The sequence below is a fragment of the Pundamilia nyererei genome, unplaced genomic scaffold (genome assembly GCF_000239375.1).
Source record: "Pundamilia nyererei isolate P.nyererei 1_Seehausen unplaced genomic scaffold, PunNye1.0 scaffold00100, whole genome shotgun sequence".
Lineage (NCBI taxonomy): Eukaryota > Metazoa > Chordata > Actinopteri > Cichliformes > Cichlidae > Pundamilia > Pundamilia nyererei.
Genome location: NW_005187501.1, coordinates 2,250,806 through 2,269,559, shown reverse-complemented (window position 1 = coordinate 2,269,559; position 18,754 = coordinate 2,250,806). Strand labels below are relative to the sequence as shown.

General features: G+C 40.5%; 2 protein-coding genes across 2 annotated transcripts in view; one reads left to right on the top strand and one right to left on the bottom strand.

Annotated features, from left to right (window-relative positions):
• The first annotated feature begins 498 nt into the window (after positions 1-498).
• Positions 499-6,116, top strand: LOC102200863 (periphilin-1-like). The gene is made up of 7 exons (XM_013912756.1): positions 499-513; positions 557-640; positions 736-839; positions 937-1,154; positions 2,937-2,995; positions 4,449-4,592; positions 5,358-6,116. The coding sequence occupies exons 1-7, from the start codon at positions 499-501 to the stop codon at positions 5,538-5,540; spliced, it is 807 nt and encodes a 268-aa protein (XP_013768210.1). The 3' UTR covers positions 5,541-6,116.
• A 2,533-nt stretch (positions 6,117-8,649) lies between these two features.
• Positions 8,650-18,754, bottom strand: part of LOC102195332 (prickle-like protein 2) — a 36,205-nt gene continuing 26,100 nt past the window's right edge. Inside the window, exons 3-9 of the mRNA XM_005740520.1 lie at positions 14,080-14,193; positions 13,831-13,968; positions 13,340-13,543; positions 12,536-12,722; positions 11,787-11,941; positions 10,855-11,656; positions 8,650-10,764 (exon numbers count right to left, since the gene is read on the bottom strand). Of these exons, the coding sequence (XP_005740577.1) occupies positions 9,809-10,764; positions 10,855-11,656; positions 11,787-11,941; positions 12,536-12,722; positions 13,340-13,543; positions 13,831-13,968; positions 14,080-14,193 (2,556 nt within the window). The 3' untranslated portion in view covers positions 8,650-9,808. The remainder of the gene's footprint in view (positions 10,765-10,854; positions 11,657-11,786; positions 11,942-12,535; positions 12,723-13,339; positions 13,544-13,830; positions 13,969-14,079; positions 14,194-18,754) is intronic.

Here is an 18,754-nt window from a genome sequence, read left to right as displayed (position 1 = left end):
ATAACAGGAAGGAAGACTCGTTTGTAAGCACAGGGGGCACTATTTAAAATCTTGTTAATTTTCCAGAAAGCCAGTGATACAAATAAGCGTCAATATTTTATTTCACCTACAAGAGTCTTTTCCCCCCTTAAATGTGTGAAATGTTATGCTTTTGATTGAATGTGGTATAGCAAGGTTTTCCTGTCCTGATCTCAGAACTCCAAAAACGAAATCGAAAGTGTTCCGGATAGATGACATTGTGTTTAAAGCTCCGCGTGGAGATACTTAATCCATTACTATTACTTCTTCTTAGGGAGTGGCATAAGTACGTTTGTTACTAATAATAATAATTATCATTATTATAATCAACTTGTTTGTCCACTTAGAAAATTTAGTCACGTCAATCTCATTTTAGTATATAGATTTAATTTTAGTTAAAATGCTGCAAATATAAGAAGCTTAAATGTCAAATATTTAGGAATTTATTATTTCCCAGACTAATTCATCTCTTATAAAATCATGTCCTACTTTTATGTAACACCCTTATAACTGTGATTAACTGTGATGCTGTCTTCAGGGGTCAGTGTCACAGCGGTACAAGGAACACAGTGATGACTCCACTGACAAGAGGGCTACCGACAACACTGTGTCTCCGGCTAAGGTACATCGTGTTTAATAACAAAAAGCAAAAAGCTTTATAGATTGTTCTTGTAAAACACCAGATTGTGATGACTTGGGTAACCCCTGTCAATTCAGGATGAGAAGAGGGCGATCAGAAGAGTGCGAAGTCCATCCAGACCGAGGGCATGGTTGTCCACTTCTTACAAACCAAAGTTTGCAGGGCGGTTCCACAAGCCTCGGTAAGAATGCCTAGGTGGGAACTGGGAGTACTGATACCTAGCCTGAGAATCATTTTGTCTGCTCTGACATCTTTTTTTAACCCCTTAAATGATGCAGTTTTACAAGGGATGACCATGCATTCCACAAAGCCGGCTTTGGCACCCAGCGGCACCACCACACGAGCCACTGGGCTTACGTCCACCGGAGAGATCACTTCCATTCTAAACTTCACCACATTCCACTGAAGGAAAGGGTCAGGCTGAAGGAGCGGGAGAAGGAGAAGTACAAGCGGAGAGAGAGCACCGAAGGAAGCTCATCTCCAAAGCAAGAAAACAGTAAGTTCTACAGAAGAGGTCTGTGATAATACAGACGGTTATAGCACACAAACACGCTGCCTTTGTTTTATTGAAACAGTTACACAGACATAAAGTCAGGACTTGTGCAAGGTGTTTATTACATGTGAAGGTCATAAAAAATATACGTGAGGCCCATAAAGACATGTCTTAAAGACTTTGGCGTGGAACAAATTCGACTGTTATTAATAATTCAGCTTCCAGTATTCTTCTTGCTTGATTTCCATATGATGGAAATCTTAAACAAAAGCATTTTTTTTACATCTTTAAACTTTAAACTTTAGTTTGTGACTATCAGAAGGTGTGCATTAAATAACACTGATGTTAAAATACAGTGTAAGCTATGAAAGTCTGAAGTCATTACTATTTGATGTTCAAACAATCATGTCTGAAATATTGTAAACCACATGGTGTTAAGCTGAATGGATTTATTTGGAGATACTGTGGCTAATTGGGACAAAATTCTTGTAGTCAAGTGGAAAATCGCAGTCGAGGAATATGACGTTCAGCAATCGGATATCTTTAGATGTCAGCTTTCTTTATGGCCACGCCATTTATTTTCAGCACTGTCAGTGGGAGAACAGGCTCTTTTGTACTTGTAAATAGTGGTCAGGCACATGGCAGAGGTAGAAAAACACTACAAACCACTCGATGAAACAAATAACCCTCTGACACAACGAGAAATCAAGCGCTGTAAACATGAAAAAGATGTCACTGTCATTGCCTTCACCTCCTGGATTTCTTATCATGTTCACACATAATCCACAGTGTACTGCACAAGCTGTACATGTCCCTCTTTGCACTATAAAATAACCACTGGGTGGCAGTATAGGCAAGCAGAGGCAGACGCACATATTCAGAAGCACTTTGCATTACAAATATTTGGAGGGCATTTGCTCATTGTGTATCTGCTGGTTGGTAGGTAGTCACACTCTGGTAGCAACAAACCAACGTTACATAATGCTGATAACTAAGGAACTTTTATTGGACTCAATCGATGGATTATGTCATATGGCCTGCTGACAGTGTAACTGTGTGATTTAGTTAGTCAGATAGAACTGATTAATTACTTACTTCATCATTTTGTGAGATAGGAAGTAAATGGCAGAGGTTTAAAATATCTTGTGGTCATGTTCCGCTCAGTTTTAACACTAACTGTGAAGTCCACGTTTCCTGTTTTGTTGTTAGTATAAAGCGGTATGCTTTGTTTCTGTTTAACGGGTGAGCTACTGTATGTTTTTATTTTGCACGCAGGCACTGTATCTGCGTGCACACTGCAGCACTGTGGAGGTGTGTGTTTGTGTATGTGTGAGTACTGAACAGGTTTTTTTTGTTTTGTTTTGTTAGTGTGTGTGTGCGCGCCTGAGTGATGGTGCGATGATGGTGACTCATCGCTGATTTGTGTGTATATATGAGTGCGAGAGAGAGGAAAAAGAGAGGGAGCGACTAGCCAGCGGTATATAATGAGCCATGACAAAGCTATTGCCTCACATAGGGACGCTGCAGCCAAACAATGCAGTCCAAAATCACATAAATGTCAGCAGATTCTGCCAAAACTTTCTCTGATTCCAGATCCTGATACTTAGAACAAAAAAAACAAAACAAAGCAGAAGGAGGCATAAGAATAGCGTAAATGACGACTAAAAGATAGGGTACTCTGGGAATAGGAAAAAAAGGGGGCCCGATTTGGTATAAGATAGTGGACATAACATTTCTTTCCCCCTTCTGTTCTGTGTTGACCTCGTGTTTGCTCTGTTTTTCCAGCTACTAGACCTTTCACTTCAAGGTCCTCCTCCAGCAGAGACAAGGATATGCAGTTCACCGTAAGTTCACCTGTAAGAATGGTGCTATAGATATATATATATATATATATCACAGAGACTGGCATGAAAATGAATGTTTTATTAATATCTATTGCCACACTTACTTAATTTGTCTTTTTAAAGACTATTAATTAGCAACTGGACCAATAATGTGAAATAACTGTTGCTACCATCTCAAATGTGAGAATATTACTTATACATTTAACTTTGTTATAAGTTTGGGAGTATTTTTTGAGACAAAAATTAGTATTTAAAAGCGTTTTCTTGTGTTGTTTTACATTGTGAAGCGCTTGCTATTCAGTTTTTTAATATTTTGTATGTCGATTGAGTTATTACAGTCAAAACTGGCAGCTTAGTTGATAATAATGATCTAAAAAAAGAATCAATAGATTAAGCCATAGTGTGAATCTTTGGTTTTCTGTCATGTGTTTGTTGCAAATAAGGGCTTCCACTTGCAGCTCTTTTCATCGTCATATTATCTGCACACCGTTTTCCTCATTAAACTCCTGCTCTACAATGCCAGAAAGAGCTGAAAAATGCACAATTTCGAAGTAAAGAGCAAGATTCCCCCCTGCCCCTGTTTATCGATCAATTAAAGTAGTAACATGTGGGTGTCCGGGTAGATGGTGTGTTTGTTTGCTCATCCAACGTGAGCTCAGGGCGTAGACTCAAATGCAGAAAGCCCAGGTGCTGCAGAAAGGCCTGAAATCAAATAGTCGCATAAATCTCTTGGCTGACCTAAGCACAGCATGGAGCAGAGCAGCACATGATGAATCACAGCTGGTTGCTGCTGCAGTGAAGTTGAAGTGAAAAGGGAAGAGGTGGAAATGTTGGTGTTTATAGACCTGTAGTTTGGGGGTCACCACTTTGTAAGACTTCCGGTTAGAGACTGTTGTTCTCTCTCTAGTGCAAGTTTCTTTGTAGATTCTTTTTTTAAATTCACGTTAACAGCTAATTAAGTAAAAAGCCATATACACTTGTTATGATTGAGTTTCTATCATTATATTGTCTTTTATTTATTTTTTTGGGTTGGGTGGGGAAGAAGAGCTGGGCATCACCAGAGAGACCTTTTAAAGCGACATTTAAAAAGTTACTCAACAGTCACTTGAAGTTTTGCTCTTCACTGCGTCTTTTTCTGCGGGTTGTTTAATTGTGAGTACAAGTGTGGCCATTACTGAACTGCACTTCTTTGTTGTGTATTTCTGCCCCTGAACTCAGTCAGAAGAGTTGACAAATGAAGAATTTGCTTGCCTCTGTGTTAAAGGTTAACATGTGGCGCTACGCTTTATTATCTACCGGTCATAAGCAGCTCGTTCATCATCAGTGTTTGCTTCCATGTCATTGGCTAACTATCTGAATACTACAGCCCAACTGCTGCCTCTAATTTTCTTGTTTTTCTTCCCTTTGCTTTCTTTCTTTCTCCCTTTTTTTTTTAAAATTTCTGATTCGCCAGAGCAACAGGAATCAAAGCAGGGAGAGAGATCACAAGGGGACAAAAAGCAAAGAACGAAGCGGAGAGAGGGAGCTCCCTTCAACTGTGAGCCAGACGGCGGCACGAGACAGAGCCATCCAACAGAAGAGGAAAGAGATAGATGAGGTGGATGGGGTGCCCTTACACTCACACACACATGCACATTCACACGCACATACACGTGTTGGGAGAAGGGGTAGCTATAAACAGAAAAGTAAAGATAAGAAAAGCCGGGATTAGAGCGAGAGTGACGGAGGGAAGATCTGAGGAAAGCGCCAGGAGACGTGAGACAAGGAAAAAAGATTTGTTTGTTGTAGTATAAACATTAGATTTGAAATGCAGAGCCAGAGGCAACATGAGTCTTATTACTGGCTTCTCTTTGCCAGGCCTGACAAAGAAGGTTTTATTCACTATTTTACATGATAGATGGTGTTATTCTTTCTCGTTATTCTTATTTTTATTTCTCTAATTGATCCTCATTGTAAAGTGAGGCCGGCTCACCTGTATCACAGGCAACGTGCTTTAATGCTGCCTTCAATGTGACAGACGTCACTTGAGGTTCTGCTTATCTGTGTTTGTATGAGAGAGTGTACGCGTGCTTCCACCCACTTGACGGAAAAGATGGCCTCTTGCTTTTCATATCTCCATGGTTGCAGGATTATAGAGGCACTGCAAGAAAAAAACAGTCTGGCAACAGGTAGCTGATGCAAAAATGTCCACAGAACTCTGTACGCACACGTGTGCGCACATATAGATTGTGAGCAGTCAGCGTGCGAGCATTTCGGTGGAATAATCCATTCAGTGTAATTGAAAATGCACTCTTCCTTTCCTCCAACAATCCCACTTTGTCCCCCTCTTTGTCCTAAAACCATGATTGCATTTGTCTTTCAGGTGTACTATCAGGAGTGTGAAATGTTTGGCTTTGTAGTAAAGATGCTGATTAAAAAGGATCCATCTCTGGAGCGTCCCATCCAGTCCTCTTTACAGCAGAACCTCCGGGACATCGGCAAACGCTGCGTAGAAGCAATGGAGAAATTTATCGAGGACTACGACTCCAGGGAGCTGTCACACTGATCAGACACGCCATGCTGCCTGTGTTCTTAGTCTTTTAAAGTGCTGAGAACTTGATTTGATTTATTGCTGCTTTTGTTTTCTTATTTGTAATAATCTTGTGCATTGCTGTCTGCTGCTTGGATAATAGTCCCCTCTGTCTGCAGTGTAATTCTGAACACTGGTGAAAACGTTTTAATTATGCTTGTTATTTTGAAAATGTGCTGGTGATGATGACGATGCACTGGTTGTATTGCTTTAAAAGGTCTCATATAGACTGAAATATATTTTGACATAATTTATTTTTGCTTGCAATAAATTTGTTTACAGCATTTTAAACATTATGTGGTCCAAAAATATGCTCAGTGATGTGTTCATGGCTATATCGATCACTTCAGGTCACAGCAGGAAATACATTAATAGGTCAGTAGGTGACTTGGACACACTATTGTTTATGGTTTCAACACCTGTAGATTCTGTGATATTTGATATAGACCAGTGTTGCTCGTCTTACAGCCTGAATCACGGCCCCTCTGCCGATCTTTGTTTAGTGTACTAAATTGTGTGAAGAGGTTCAAGCTATGGATGTGTGAAAAAGAAAATAGACCCTCATTCAGTTCTAAGGTTTTACATATCAGGACATAATAATAAAAAAAAGCACCACCTAGTTTTTACCAGTTTCTAAAATTATTTAAATTTAACCTCAGAAAAATAACACATGACATAATAAACCATGTTATTATTTATTTAACAAAAATTAACCCAGAATCCAGAAGCGGTGAGTGAAAACCTGTGTGTACCATGTAATTTAGTAGTGTGTACAACCAACTTTATTAACGATAATCTGAATCTTGTTCTCTGTGACTTTGTTCAGTCTCTTATGTTGTCATGAACACTTTTTGTCCCACTCTTCGTTATAGGGTCGCTTCAGTTGATTGAGTTTCGAGGGCTGTTTTTTATATGCAGCTCTCTTAATGTCCCACCAGAGTATTTCAATCAGGTTAGATCATTGTCTTGTTGCATCACCGAAGTTGGAGCAATCTTTTGCTGTCAGACCGATGGTCTCACATTTGACTCTAGAGCGCTTTGCTATTGAACGAGTTCATGGTGGACTCAGTGACTGCAAGGTTCCCACATCACGTGGCTGCAAAACAAGCTCAAATCATCACCCCTCCATCTCTGTGCCTCGAAGGTGATATGCTGCATTTGATTTTCACCAAGTATGGTGCTGTGCATTTTGGCTAACCATCTTCACTTTGGTCTTGGTCATTTGTTCCACAGGTCTTGTGGTTTGTTCACATGCAACTTTACAAATCTAGAGCTTAGATTTCTTTAAATTACTTTTTGACCTTTATTAAATAGCACAGTGACGAGAGAGAGTGTGGGGGGAAGACATGTAGCAAGGGATCACATTCAGTCATTGCTGCACTCATATGGTCACCTGCTTCTGAGCTAAACTGTTGCCTCTCCTTTTTTATTTTTAAAGAAGTCTATTTCTACTGGCAACCTTTCTGAATGAGCCAAGCTTCAGTCTTTTTTTTTTTTTTTTTAATGTACTGTCATGAACTTTAATATTTAACAAGCTACCTGAGGTCTGAGATGTAGGTCTTGGGTTTGTTGTCATCTTTCTGATCTTTGGGTGAATTTGTTGGGAGATTCACTTGCGGGAAGACTGGCAACTCACTTGAATGTTTCCACTTTTAAAACTCCTTCTCCATGTGTACACACCTGAATGCTCCAGACTTGCAAACTGCCAAAATATCTGCTTTTATAGAAGCGCTCACACTGATTATCACACTGGCTGATGATCAGCTAATCAGCTGCATCTGATGAGCAGCACTGGCTCCTGCTTAAACTGGAAGCAGCGAGGGTATAATTTATATTTTACAGAATACTTCTTCACTACTTTGGTTTTGTTAAACAATGTTTCAGCATAATATGGTTGTGTTTACCTATGTAAAACATTAAGAGTTGAAGGAAGATGTATTTTCTTTTTATCGTGACTGTATATTTGATGTAATCAAAGTATTCAAACCATTTCCAACTCAATTATAGTTGTAGCTACTAAAATTCATATACTGAATCTTATAGGTCTATTGTAAAAAACTAATGTAGTTAATAGGCCAAATTTCAGACCTTTTTATGTTAGAAATTTATTTTTTTTGTTTATTAACTGGTCCTTGTTATATTGCTGAAGTGGCCAGTGTCAAAGTATTTCTGATTTACTCTGTGACTCGAACACTGACACGGCTCAGGCTGGATTATCACTGAAGTATTGATATTCATTTAAATGTGACCAGTGACAAGAAACTGCAGCACAATAATGCAAGAGATTCATTTTAACTTTTTTCAGGAGCAACCCAGGCGCTAGTGTAACAGGATTAACTGTAAAATGTCGAGCTCTATATAAAGTCTTGAGTCACCCCGTTTTTGGTTTTTTTTTTTTGGTTTTTTAGATTTTGTACAGTTCTAAGCTGCCTGAAAGTCAAACTTTTGTGCTTGAGTCATGAATGAGTCATGGATCAGTGGCTTAACAAACAAATAAATGAAAGAAATTCCTTTAAAAATGGTCAAGTACAAGAACTGGACTGAAGATAAAGTAGCCAATATTTAAAAAAATATGAAAGACCTTAAGAAAGCTTGGAGAACTCTTGCTCAATACCATTTCAAAAATGAAAAGAAATTCTGGCTCCTTGAAAGCAAAATATAGAGAAATGAAAGGAGGCCCCAAACTGCACAGTAGACTGAACCAAAACATTATAACCACTCAGCTCAAGTCATTACCTGGTTATAACGGCGCATTTGAAGGTCTGGAATATATTAGAAGGTAAATGAATGCTCGGTTCTCGTAGTTAACCTGTTGGATGTGCGAGAAATAAGACAGTGAACTTCTCATTTCTCAGACTCCTCCCGGACTGTCGGGTCAGGACACTTGACCTGCTGTGGAAAGGCTTGTGGTGGTTATTATCTGACTGACAGTAACACTGCTGTGGAAGACACTTGATGGAACGTTTATTCAGCAGAACTTTCCTTGCAAGGAAAGTTACTTTTTCTTTAGGAATGGTAGAATGGCTTAGTGAAACATCCTCTGAACTCAAAACCACTTTAACCAAAAAAAAATATTCCTGGTTGTTCATTGACATACACTTTATTTTCAGTATGAGACAACAACAACAAATTAACATGCAAGCCTCCCTATCTCTACATCATGTTATACAAATAATGGTTCTTTAGTTACAAAATATATAAATATTTAAGACCATATGTACAGGACATTTACATTACTACATCCATTATTAAAGTTTATTACTATATATACATCTAGTAGGTATTATTCTTTAATATTCTTATAGTTATTATTTGTGTTATCATTATTATTGTTAGTGTTATTAGTGGTAGTATTAATCAACTATAGGTAACTCTCAAAAAAACCAAAACAAAGCATGTTGCAGAAGAGAAAACGGGACCATACCTGACGTTACTGTGCCTGAATGGTCAAGGAGCAGAGGCTGTCTGGCGCTCTGTCCTTGGTGAAGCAATGGAGAGCCGGCTATGCAGAGCACAAGGTTTAAAAGACTATTTGTACAAGGTGATAACGGGGCTAGCGAGCCAACACTATATTCCAGCAGCATTTGGATTCCACTGAGGTAAACAATGACACAGCTTGGAATCTAGCACGTAGCTTGCACTATCCCAATACAATTTCTCGTTTGTCCACACAGAATAAGTTTACTGCCCAGGGCTTGGATCACTGAGCGGCGACGTGAACAGTCATGTCACTGTAGTTTGACCACTGGCCTTTTCCAGCTGGAATAGTTCAATCTCTCTGTAACATGGGGTTCACGCACAGACACGCACACATGCCATGTTATTTTACCTTGACCACAGTTTTTGTAGTTGTCAAATTCTTCAGTGCTTCCCGGTACCATCAGTTGATCCCCATCAGCGTAAACACTCCCGTTGTGTAAGCCAGCTGAGCTTCCTCTTAGGATTAGATCATTCTGTGTAGGTGTACACAAACACTACATGGTGTAGAGTTGTGTAAGCTCACAAGCACAAAAAATAGGCCTTTTTTTCCCTCTTCACCCCCCCCACACCCACACACACACACACACACACACACACACACACACACACAGAAACTCTCTATTCACTCTCACTTTCAGCTGTCTCACTCTCACCTTCCCACTCCCTCTGTTCCACCATCTCTGCTGCTTTACACCGTCTCCTTACCTTTCTCTCTTATATCTTTCACTCTCCTGCTCATCCCTCCCCAACTCCTTGCTCTATATCTACGAAATGATGCAGTTTTTGCTCTTCCTCCTCTGGCGGGTGTGCAGCTGGCCATGAATCGGTCCGTGAAGAGGTCCGTGATGGCCACCTATCCCAGAGGGACTGTAGCGATGGCGTCGCTCCTCGTTATTGATGTAGCACAGCTGCACGGGCCGAGGGATTGGTTCTCCCATAAAATAAGCCTCTTCTTCCTCAGACTCGGAGGAAGAGGAGCAGCTAGAGCACCAGGGGTCAGCAGCCTCCATGTACCCATCGCCCCAGCACGGCCCGCCCAGGCCGACAGGTTGCCAGCCAGCATTCTGCAGGGTAAGATCAGAAGTGGTGCGGGGACAGGGCCGGTGAAGCTGCTGCCTGTACCCGCCCGGGTCCAGCCCGAACAACTCCCGTGCAGCATGACCAGAGGGGAAACGATCATAATCCTCCTGAACGCGACGGTACGGCGGCTCCATCATTTGAGCAGGCCGGTCTGCCACCAGGTGCAAGGCGTTGTCAGAGCGAGAGCGGCGAGAGCGTTTGTGGTGGCGGCCACTGCGGTGCTGGCCGTTGCCGTTGTTCCCACGATGGTGTTTGCGGCGTCTGGGTTGTGGCTGCTGGTTCTGGGTCACAGATTCCTGCCCGCTTAAGCTTCGGCGGGGCATTCTGTCACTCATGGGAGCCATCCGCAGATTCCCACTGCTGCCCATCACCCCGACACGACCTTTACCATCAAAGCCGAGCGGCTGTGGGCCATCCCAGTACTGCAGTGGGTAGCCGACTCTCAGAGGGGTGTACATGTTGTTGTTGTTGTATGGGCGGGAGGAGGACAGCGATTCTGTGCTGTGGAACTGGACTGAGGAGCTGAGGGTACCCATGTTGCTCTTTTCAGACACATTTACACCTGAATCTTTACTCAGGTCAGGCATGGAAAACCTTGACAGATGCTCCTGACGCTTGCTGACTCCATCTAGAGAGTTACCTGTTACAAGAAAAAATAAAAAAATAAAATGTCATTTTTTTATATAATCTCATATAAATGACCTTAACTTTAGGCTTTTTAACCCCATACCTGTAGCATTAGACATAGTTAGGGAGTCCATGGATCCACGAGGGGTCTGTTCTAGAGGAGTGAGGGGCTCGTTAAAGCTCATGGCATTGATAGGGTTCCTCCTGGTCAGTGGGGGTCTTCCATTTCTCTGGAATCCATGCAGACTGATACTTCTCTTGTCAGAGAAACCCTGATTCTGGCTAGACATCTCATTGAAGCTCATCTGGGTGCGCAGCTTGTTGGGTCTGAACTCATCCTGGCTGTGCTGCATCCAGTTTTCATTAAAGGAGTAGCCTCTCAGGGCAGCCATAGGGGTCCTCTTGGCATTCCCTTGCTCCTTTCCCCAGGAATCAGGCCTCTTTCCTGGGTTGGCAGGACTCTGGGCTGGTGGATGAGCATTCGCATTAGGATTGTAACCTTGCCTAGCATTACACTGACCCAGCAGATGAATGGGTGTAGGGCTAGGGGAGGGATCCCGCTGAGGGCCTTCATAGGAAGGAGGGATGTAGGGGTCATCTCGGCTCATCCACACCTGGTTTAGGCTTGGGGCTCGACTTGGAGTGCGGCTAGGGGTGCGGTTAGGCGTCCTGCTTGGAGTCTGACTAGAAGTGAGGCTTAAGCGATCCATCTGACCAGAGAGGGGATCCATATCAGCAGAGAGACGGTCGGGCATTGATGGAGGAGCTGACTGGCGGGGTTCGGTGCTTCGCCTATCCTGCTCAGCATTCCTGCGCTCTTTCTTTCCGATCTTGGTGCTGTGGCGGGACTCACGTGAGCGAGCACTTTGGAAGGCAGAGTCTGAGGAGTCAGATTCCTCGGGATCCTTAATTGTTAAAATAAACAAAATATACATGTGCATAACTAGAAAACTCTTAAAAATGTATACTAATTAACAGCGGGTATATACATAACTAAATGAGGAGATGCTTCAGATGTATTTTCAGTTTCCTCACCTGTCCCGCACTGCAGGACCGTGAACAGAAAATCTGCCCCTGCTTTGGCAGGAAGGGGCGTCCAAGAAGGGAGCGCTTGCAACGGGCACAGCAAAAACATTCCTCAGTTGCATGCCAGTGCTGTCCATCATAAGTCATCTGACCTTGGTCAATGCCTTTAATAAGATGGGAACAAAAACATTTGACCATTTTTAGTATCGACACATGACGAAAAAACATCAAAAACTGATGTTAACCTTTAGCTATTAAGCTAATTTTTGTCAGATATGTTGATATGATACCTCATTTTTATCCGATATGCTGCAAGGCACTATTTACGTTATGAGCGAACAGAGCCCTTTGTCTCTTAAAGTAAAAATATTTATGATTTCATGCCCACAGATGATCACTCAGTTTGTAAGATAGCATGAATAAATTTCACCAGCACTACTCCCCAGCAAGAGGAAGCAATCATCTTTCACAGCTTCCATCTGGATACAACATGGGAGCACCCTCTGAAACACACTCTTTCACTGTTACTGAAGCTTGGGATGATAATAACTATCCGCATTTCACTGCACTGAACCCGCCTCTCCACAGCTGCGGCACACAAGGCTTCCAGAGCTGATAAGAGTCACGCTTACAATAAAGGGCTGTTGGAGGTTTTTTTTTCCACGAAGCAAGTACAGGAATAGCATGTCTGTCACTCTTGATAGCAATTCATTTAGATATCAGAGGACTTGAAACAACAATGAAAGCATGTTTAGTACCTATGTGTTCTCCACATGCGTCACAGTACTCTGCATAAAGGGACTCGAAGCAGTTGCAGCAGTGTGGTCGTCCATCCTTCATGATGTAGCGCTGCCCGCCAAGGGTGGTCTCACACTCGTAGCAACAGAAATGCTTCATGTGCCAGTGCCGGCCCTCCGCCTCAGTGCACTCATCAGCAAAGATGATCTATATGATTAACACATTACATTTATCAGCAAGCAGATAACACACAATATCTACATATGTTGCTATCCTGTATCTCAGGGTCCTGTATTTTATTCGTGTCACGTCCTAGAATAGGATCCTTTTTGACATATTACCCCTTAATAGGATCATCTACCTCCACATAAACTGACAGGTAGGTTAGTAAACTGTTAGAAATTCCACCAAAGCGTGAGTGTTCTTAAGTGTAAAAGTCAGGCATATTTCAGCTGAATAAAAACGATGATCTAGGCATCCTTTGTGCTTGCATTTTATAATATTCATGTAATTATTTCACAAAATTACCTTATAAAGAAACTAACTTAAAAGGTATGTACGTGACATCAGATTTATATCTTCCAGTTAAAGATAATTAAACAGTTTAATCAAATAGAAATTCTCTTTCCAATACTTGCAGAGCACTGTGGCCTGACTTATTATTCAAGCCCGCTCACTATAAATTACAGCGGACTTTCCGAGACGTGGCAAAGACACTGAGACATCTTTTCCCTCCAGACTGATTCCAACCCCATCCAAGTCTGTGAGCATGAACCATTCAGCCATTTCCAACCCCAAAGGGCTCCAAGCCCAGACAGGCGCACCTCATCACAGGCACAGCAGCGGGGTTTCAGCCTCTCGGCATGGTGCCGGCCACAGTAGATCTTGCCATCCTGGTGGAAGTATATGAGGTCCACCAATACTTCCTCGCATGTGCCGCAGACAAAGCACTGAGGGTGCCAGCATTTTCCATGACCCGCCCTTGGTGCAAAAACTACAATGTCCCCTCCATTTATCTGACCCCCACACTGTAGGAGAGGAAAGGAAAAGAGAAGAAATAAAATTCAATGAAAAGAAACAAAATCAAATGAAAGGTACGAAAGAAAGTGAGAGAGTCAGGTAGTGTTGGAAGAAAAGGCAGACAAAGAAAGAATGAAAGCTGTAAGGTGTGAAAAGAGACAGTATTGAATATTTTCAAGACTAACATGCTTTTATGAAGGAGAATTAAAGATATTTGCTACACAGACGATGGCCCAAGTCCGGAAAAAGTAGGTCATTATGTAAGGAATGAAAAGATGTTTGTTGCGTGGTTTACCTTGTCACAGGCGGCCCCATTGATAGTTAGGGGGAAAGGACGGACATTGCCTCGGCCCAGGTTATCTTTCTTCCGTTGATTGCTGAACAGCTTAAGCTCTCGTTTCTCCTCCTCGTCCAGTGCATTACAATATCGTACCTGAAACAACACGACTCATCATTGGAGCTGAAACGCCACCTAACCTCTGGAAATCATAAGAGTAAAGAAAAGCCTTCATGTATTACTCAGAATTTTGTTGTGTCGTTTTACCTCATTGTCATGTGGTGGCAACTGGTGAAGCAATTGCTTGATGCGGTATTTCTCTCCAGGGCTGTTGATATAAGGAACCTTCTCCTCTGGTAAGCAGTTATAATACTGATGCACCTGAAACAGAAAATCAAACATGTGGTTTTGCTCCTGAGTGACCTCTCAATTTCAAAATGTGTTTCAGCACATTTGACAAAAGGTAAAGTAAATATTTTCTACCCCTTTTTCAGTGTGCTTAGTCTCAACTCACCCCGATATAAATATTCTACGCCTTTTGTTACAAAATCCTTGATTATGTTAGTTGCTAACCTCATCTGTCTGCTGTTTGGTGCTCATAACAACTTGGAAAGTCGGAGAAAATGTTTCTACATAATTTGCCAAGTTCTTTACATCACACACAAAAGCATGATGGATGAAGTAAAAACATCTGTTTGGAGGTTGAAAGTTTTGATTTATGACACAAATTTGCATATTGCACACAATTCTTTTTTATTTTAATTTGCACTAAAATATAAGGTTTTGTTGGATAAGGAGTTGTTTCAGAGTTTTTCTTTGGACATTGACTGCTTTTTTTTTTTACTCATTTCCAGTCCAGGTCTTGTACCTCACCATTTTAGGAGAAGTCTTTTTTGTTTGTAGAACAACTTAACACTGACCTATAAATCATTCAAGCTTAAAAAAGGGCGAACCAGTGTTGCGTCTACACATAAAAGCAAGTTAGTGAATTGTATCATCGGGCATTTGCAGCCTGTTGCAAAAAACATCTTTAGTTAAATCTACAAAACATGCCAAAGATAACATTGTTCGACACATATTAATTGTATTTTTGCACCAACAACATGAATACCAGTTATTAGCCAAAAACTTGATCAGCATGGTGCAGTGTGTCCTTACAAAATTTGAGGAAACTGGACAAAAAAAAAAAAAACACTATCCAAGAAGCTGATTAAACAAGAACTGGACTGAAAATCAGTGGCAACAGGTCTTATGGAGTGATGAATTTAAATTCAAAATTTTGCTTCAAAATGTCATCAATATCAAAAGATAGGCACCACAGTGGGCATCTACAGCCATCTTTAAAAACACAGTGGAGGTTCTGTCTTGCTTTGGGACTGCATTTTAGCCAGTGGTGCTGGGGATCTTGGCAAAACTAATGGATGAATGCAGAAAAGTACCATCCAATTTTGATCCAGCATGCAAAAAAAAATCTGGAAAGCATCTGGTTGGCAGCAGCTTCATTTTTCAGCATGACAATGACCCCAAACACACTGCCAGTTATTGGTTTAAAAAAATAAAATAAAATAAAACAACACAGAATGAAAAGCCTATCAGTCATGGATTGGCCTCACACACCTCAATATTATTCAAGCAGTGTGGGATGATCTTGACAGTGAATGGAGCAAAAAAGGCAGCCAATATTCAAAACAAGCTTTGAATGTCCTTCAAGAAGCCTGCTAAACTCCCCCTGCAGATTAAAGAAATTAAATGAAAGCTTGTCTAAGAGCGTTCAAACTGTGTTGAAGAATAAAAGGTGTTGATACTGTATTTATGTTCGGTAAAATTATATACTGTAAAATTTACTGCATTGTTATCGAAAGAAACAATACAGTAGAGAAATGAGGTCCCAAAGAATTTTGTACAATACAGCAGATGAGGTTGAACAGTTATTTAAAAGAAGTAACTATGATAAGATGAATAAATTATAAGCTATTTTGTTTCCGTACTTTAGCTTTAAACCACATGGACACATGAGACTGAACAATCTGCAGGAATTCATATTCAGTGCCGCTCTGATAAGAGTAAACCACAATAGTAAAGGTGGGCAGAAAAAGAGCAAGAATAAAGCACTTATGTGATCCACTGTAAATATAAAAATATTAAATGGAAAGTACTGTACTCGTTTTAAACTCCTGTTTCTGATCTTGAACTTTCATAGAGTACTTTGCATGAGTCAGTTCAAAATAATCTTTATTTAATTTAGACTTTTCCTTGATGGAACTCCTCAGTTCACTCTTCATCTAACAAACATTTTTAGTTCTGTTTCTAGTTCCTCAAAGACAACTTCCTTCTGCTCGGCTGGCACTCACAAATAGATGGTTTAAACAGCCGATGAGTTTGGGCTGCTGTGCTCACAGCTGGAACTGTGTGTCTGAGATGACCATGTCGAGGATATCTACTCTTTTTCACATCATACAGAGGTAAGAGTAGAAACCGATCGTTTAGTCTGAAGCCTGGGGTTGTGGCTTTTATAGATTACAACAATGAATTTTAAATCGTGATTGATCTGTGAATTCTAATTATAAAATTATGATAGACAGAAGAAATAACTATAATTTCTTTAGTTATGTCAAATTTAAAGTATATTTTAAAGCTGGCCTATACAATAGCATCCAAATATCCACAATTTGTTCTTTATACAAAGATAAAAGTTGGCTGTTTTAAATAATCTACATTATTTCACTGATTCATGGAAAATTTTTTATGTCTTTCCCTTGGAAGTTGGTGTCTGGAATTGAAAGTGTTCAGCACATTGAGATGTGTGCTGCTGCTGCAGGCACAACCTTGAACAGCACCAGGTTCTTTAAATTTTCAGCAGCTAATATTCGCATTGCTTAAAGGAAATCTTAAACTTGCACTGCAATTATAATTCACGATGCAGTAGCACTTGCCATCCGTGCCCTGAACCCTCCTTTGTAATTAAATGCTAGCCGATGAAACAGAGAAAAAGCCTTGAACGGTGTTTGAGAAGTAAACACTGAAAGGATAGAAAGCAATCTTGTTACTTGTCTCGGATTTTCAACAGAACAGGCTTTCAACGCAAAGTGGTTCAGTGTTCAGTGCAGTGTAAAGATCTATTTTGCTGAAGTTTCTGCTCATTCAATTTACTTAATCAGTAGGGCGGAGAGTGAGGGAGAAAGGTGGTTCTTCTCCGTGTTGCCCGTCACGCTCGCTCTTTACTCTGTGCTGAGGAGGGTGACGCCGACTCTTATGAGAGCCAAAATCATTTGCCTTGAACCACTTTTCTCTGAGAACTGTCTCTCAACTGTGCAACAGGTGGACTTTAAAATATTAAGCACATCGACGAATAAGAACTTTCTTCACTCTCTTCGAAATTTCTTTGTTAATCGGGAAGCAAAAATACTTTAAATCAGGGATAAAACTTCACATTCATTCAGTGTAAAGACATTTTCTACATGATAAACGTAGAAATGCTGCTGGAGTAAATGAATGACGACTCTTTTGGCTCAAGTTGTAAGAAATACATGTGTAAAAATGACAGATGAAGCTACAGACTGTCCTGTAATTATAAAATGTAAAATTGATTTTTTTTGGTGTTATTTAATTGTTTATTACTTATTTACTTTGGTGTGTAAATAGCCAGTAGGATGCTGTTTTTAGTAGGAAATGCTGAAATTTATGCCTTCAGTTATGTCTTTCCAAAGCCGCCCAGTGGGCCAAATTGAAGTTGTTGGCGGGCTGATTTTGGTCCTCGGGCCTTAGGTTTTACATACCTGCTTTAAATTGTTTAAATGTGATCCATTTCATGCAAATTTGTATAGGAATCCAGCTTATTTTCATTACTGGTTACCATGTTGCTCATCTTGTCCAGTCCAAAAACCACAGGTAAACAGGAACAAGTGACCTTGACAATAAATGCAAAATTGATAAACTAACTAATTAAACTAGCAGTTATTCAGCTCTGAATTTACTGGAATCTCTAGCCCACCAAATTCTTTCTTTTCTTTTTTTTTCTTTTTTTAGCTTGAAGCTCTTAAAGGAAGTTGTTTAGACAAAAAAGAAGCAAAAACATGTTACAACAAATATTGAAAAGATCTACTGTTAACAAAGTTCATTCCTCCCATCCAATCCTGATACAACAAAACATTTTTGAAACAGTAAATGTTTTCAGCTGGGGAATTTGAGTCCTGACAGCTTGATGAACTATGCTGCAACATTGTGATTATCTTTTAAAATGCAAGTCTCTTTAATTGTACAGAGAGAAATCAGATGTGACGGGCTTAAAATTCATTACGTTCAAGTGTATTAAAAAAAGAAACGGGCAGCTTCAAATTGCCTGCACCTCCTGTTGGATGACAGAGGCTGCAGCCTCTTTCAGCATCCTGTCAAGATGGCTGACTGGAGAAAATGACTGTTATCAGCCCATCCTGTCATCTGTTAACAGAGTACTAGGAGGCCTGTTGCATTGGAGTCCTTCTCATACTAAATAAAGACAGAAGTGTTTATACCGAATATAGTTGAACACAACCGTGCTTATCTTATGTCAGAGCTGACAAAAACAACAGGCAAAAATAAAAAATGAGGAGGAAATATCTTCCTCTGGATTTACAGAGCCAATTGCATTAGCTTGGTCATGCATGCAATTAAAAGGCATTTAAACTGCAAATGAGTCCAGACAGAGAATTGCGAAACTGGTACGCATAAACATGCTGCCACACATTTCCAATTAGATTCATCCAAACATTCACTGACTCAAATTACTTCCAGTCCTCTGGGTTTAAATTTGCTAAGTTACAGTAAAAAACAGAGCAGACTGAGGCTTAGTGTGCCTAGAAGACCACATAGTCATCATGTTTACTCGATACTGATCAGTGAAACAGCCTTTTCATAGTGAATCCTCCTATATATTTGAAATTCTTGTACTTTAAACTCATCAGAG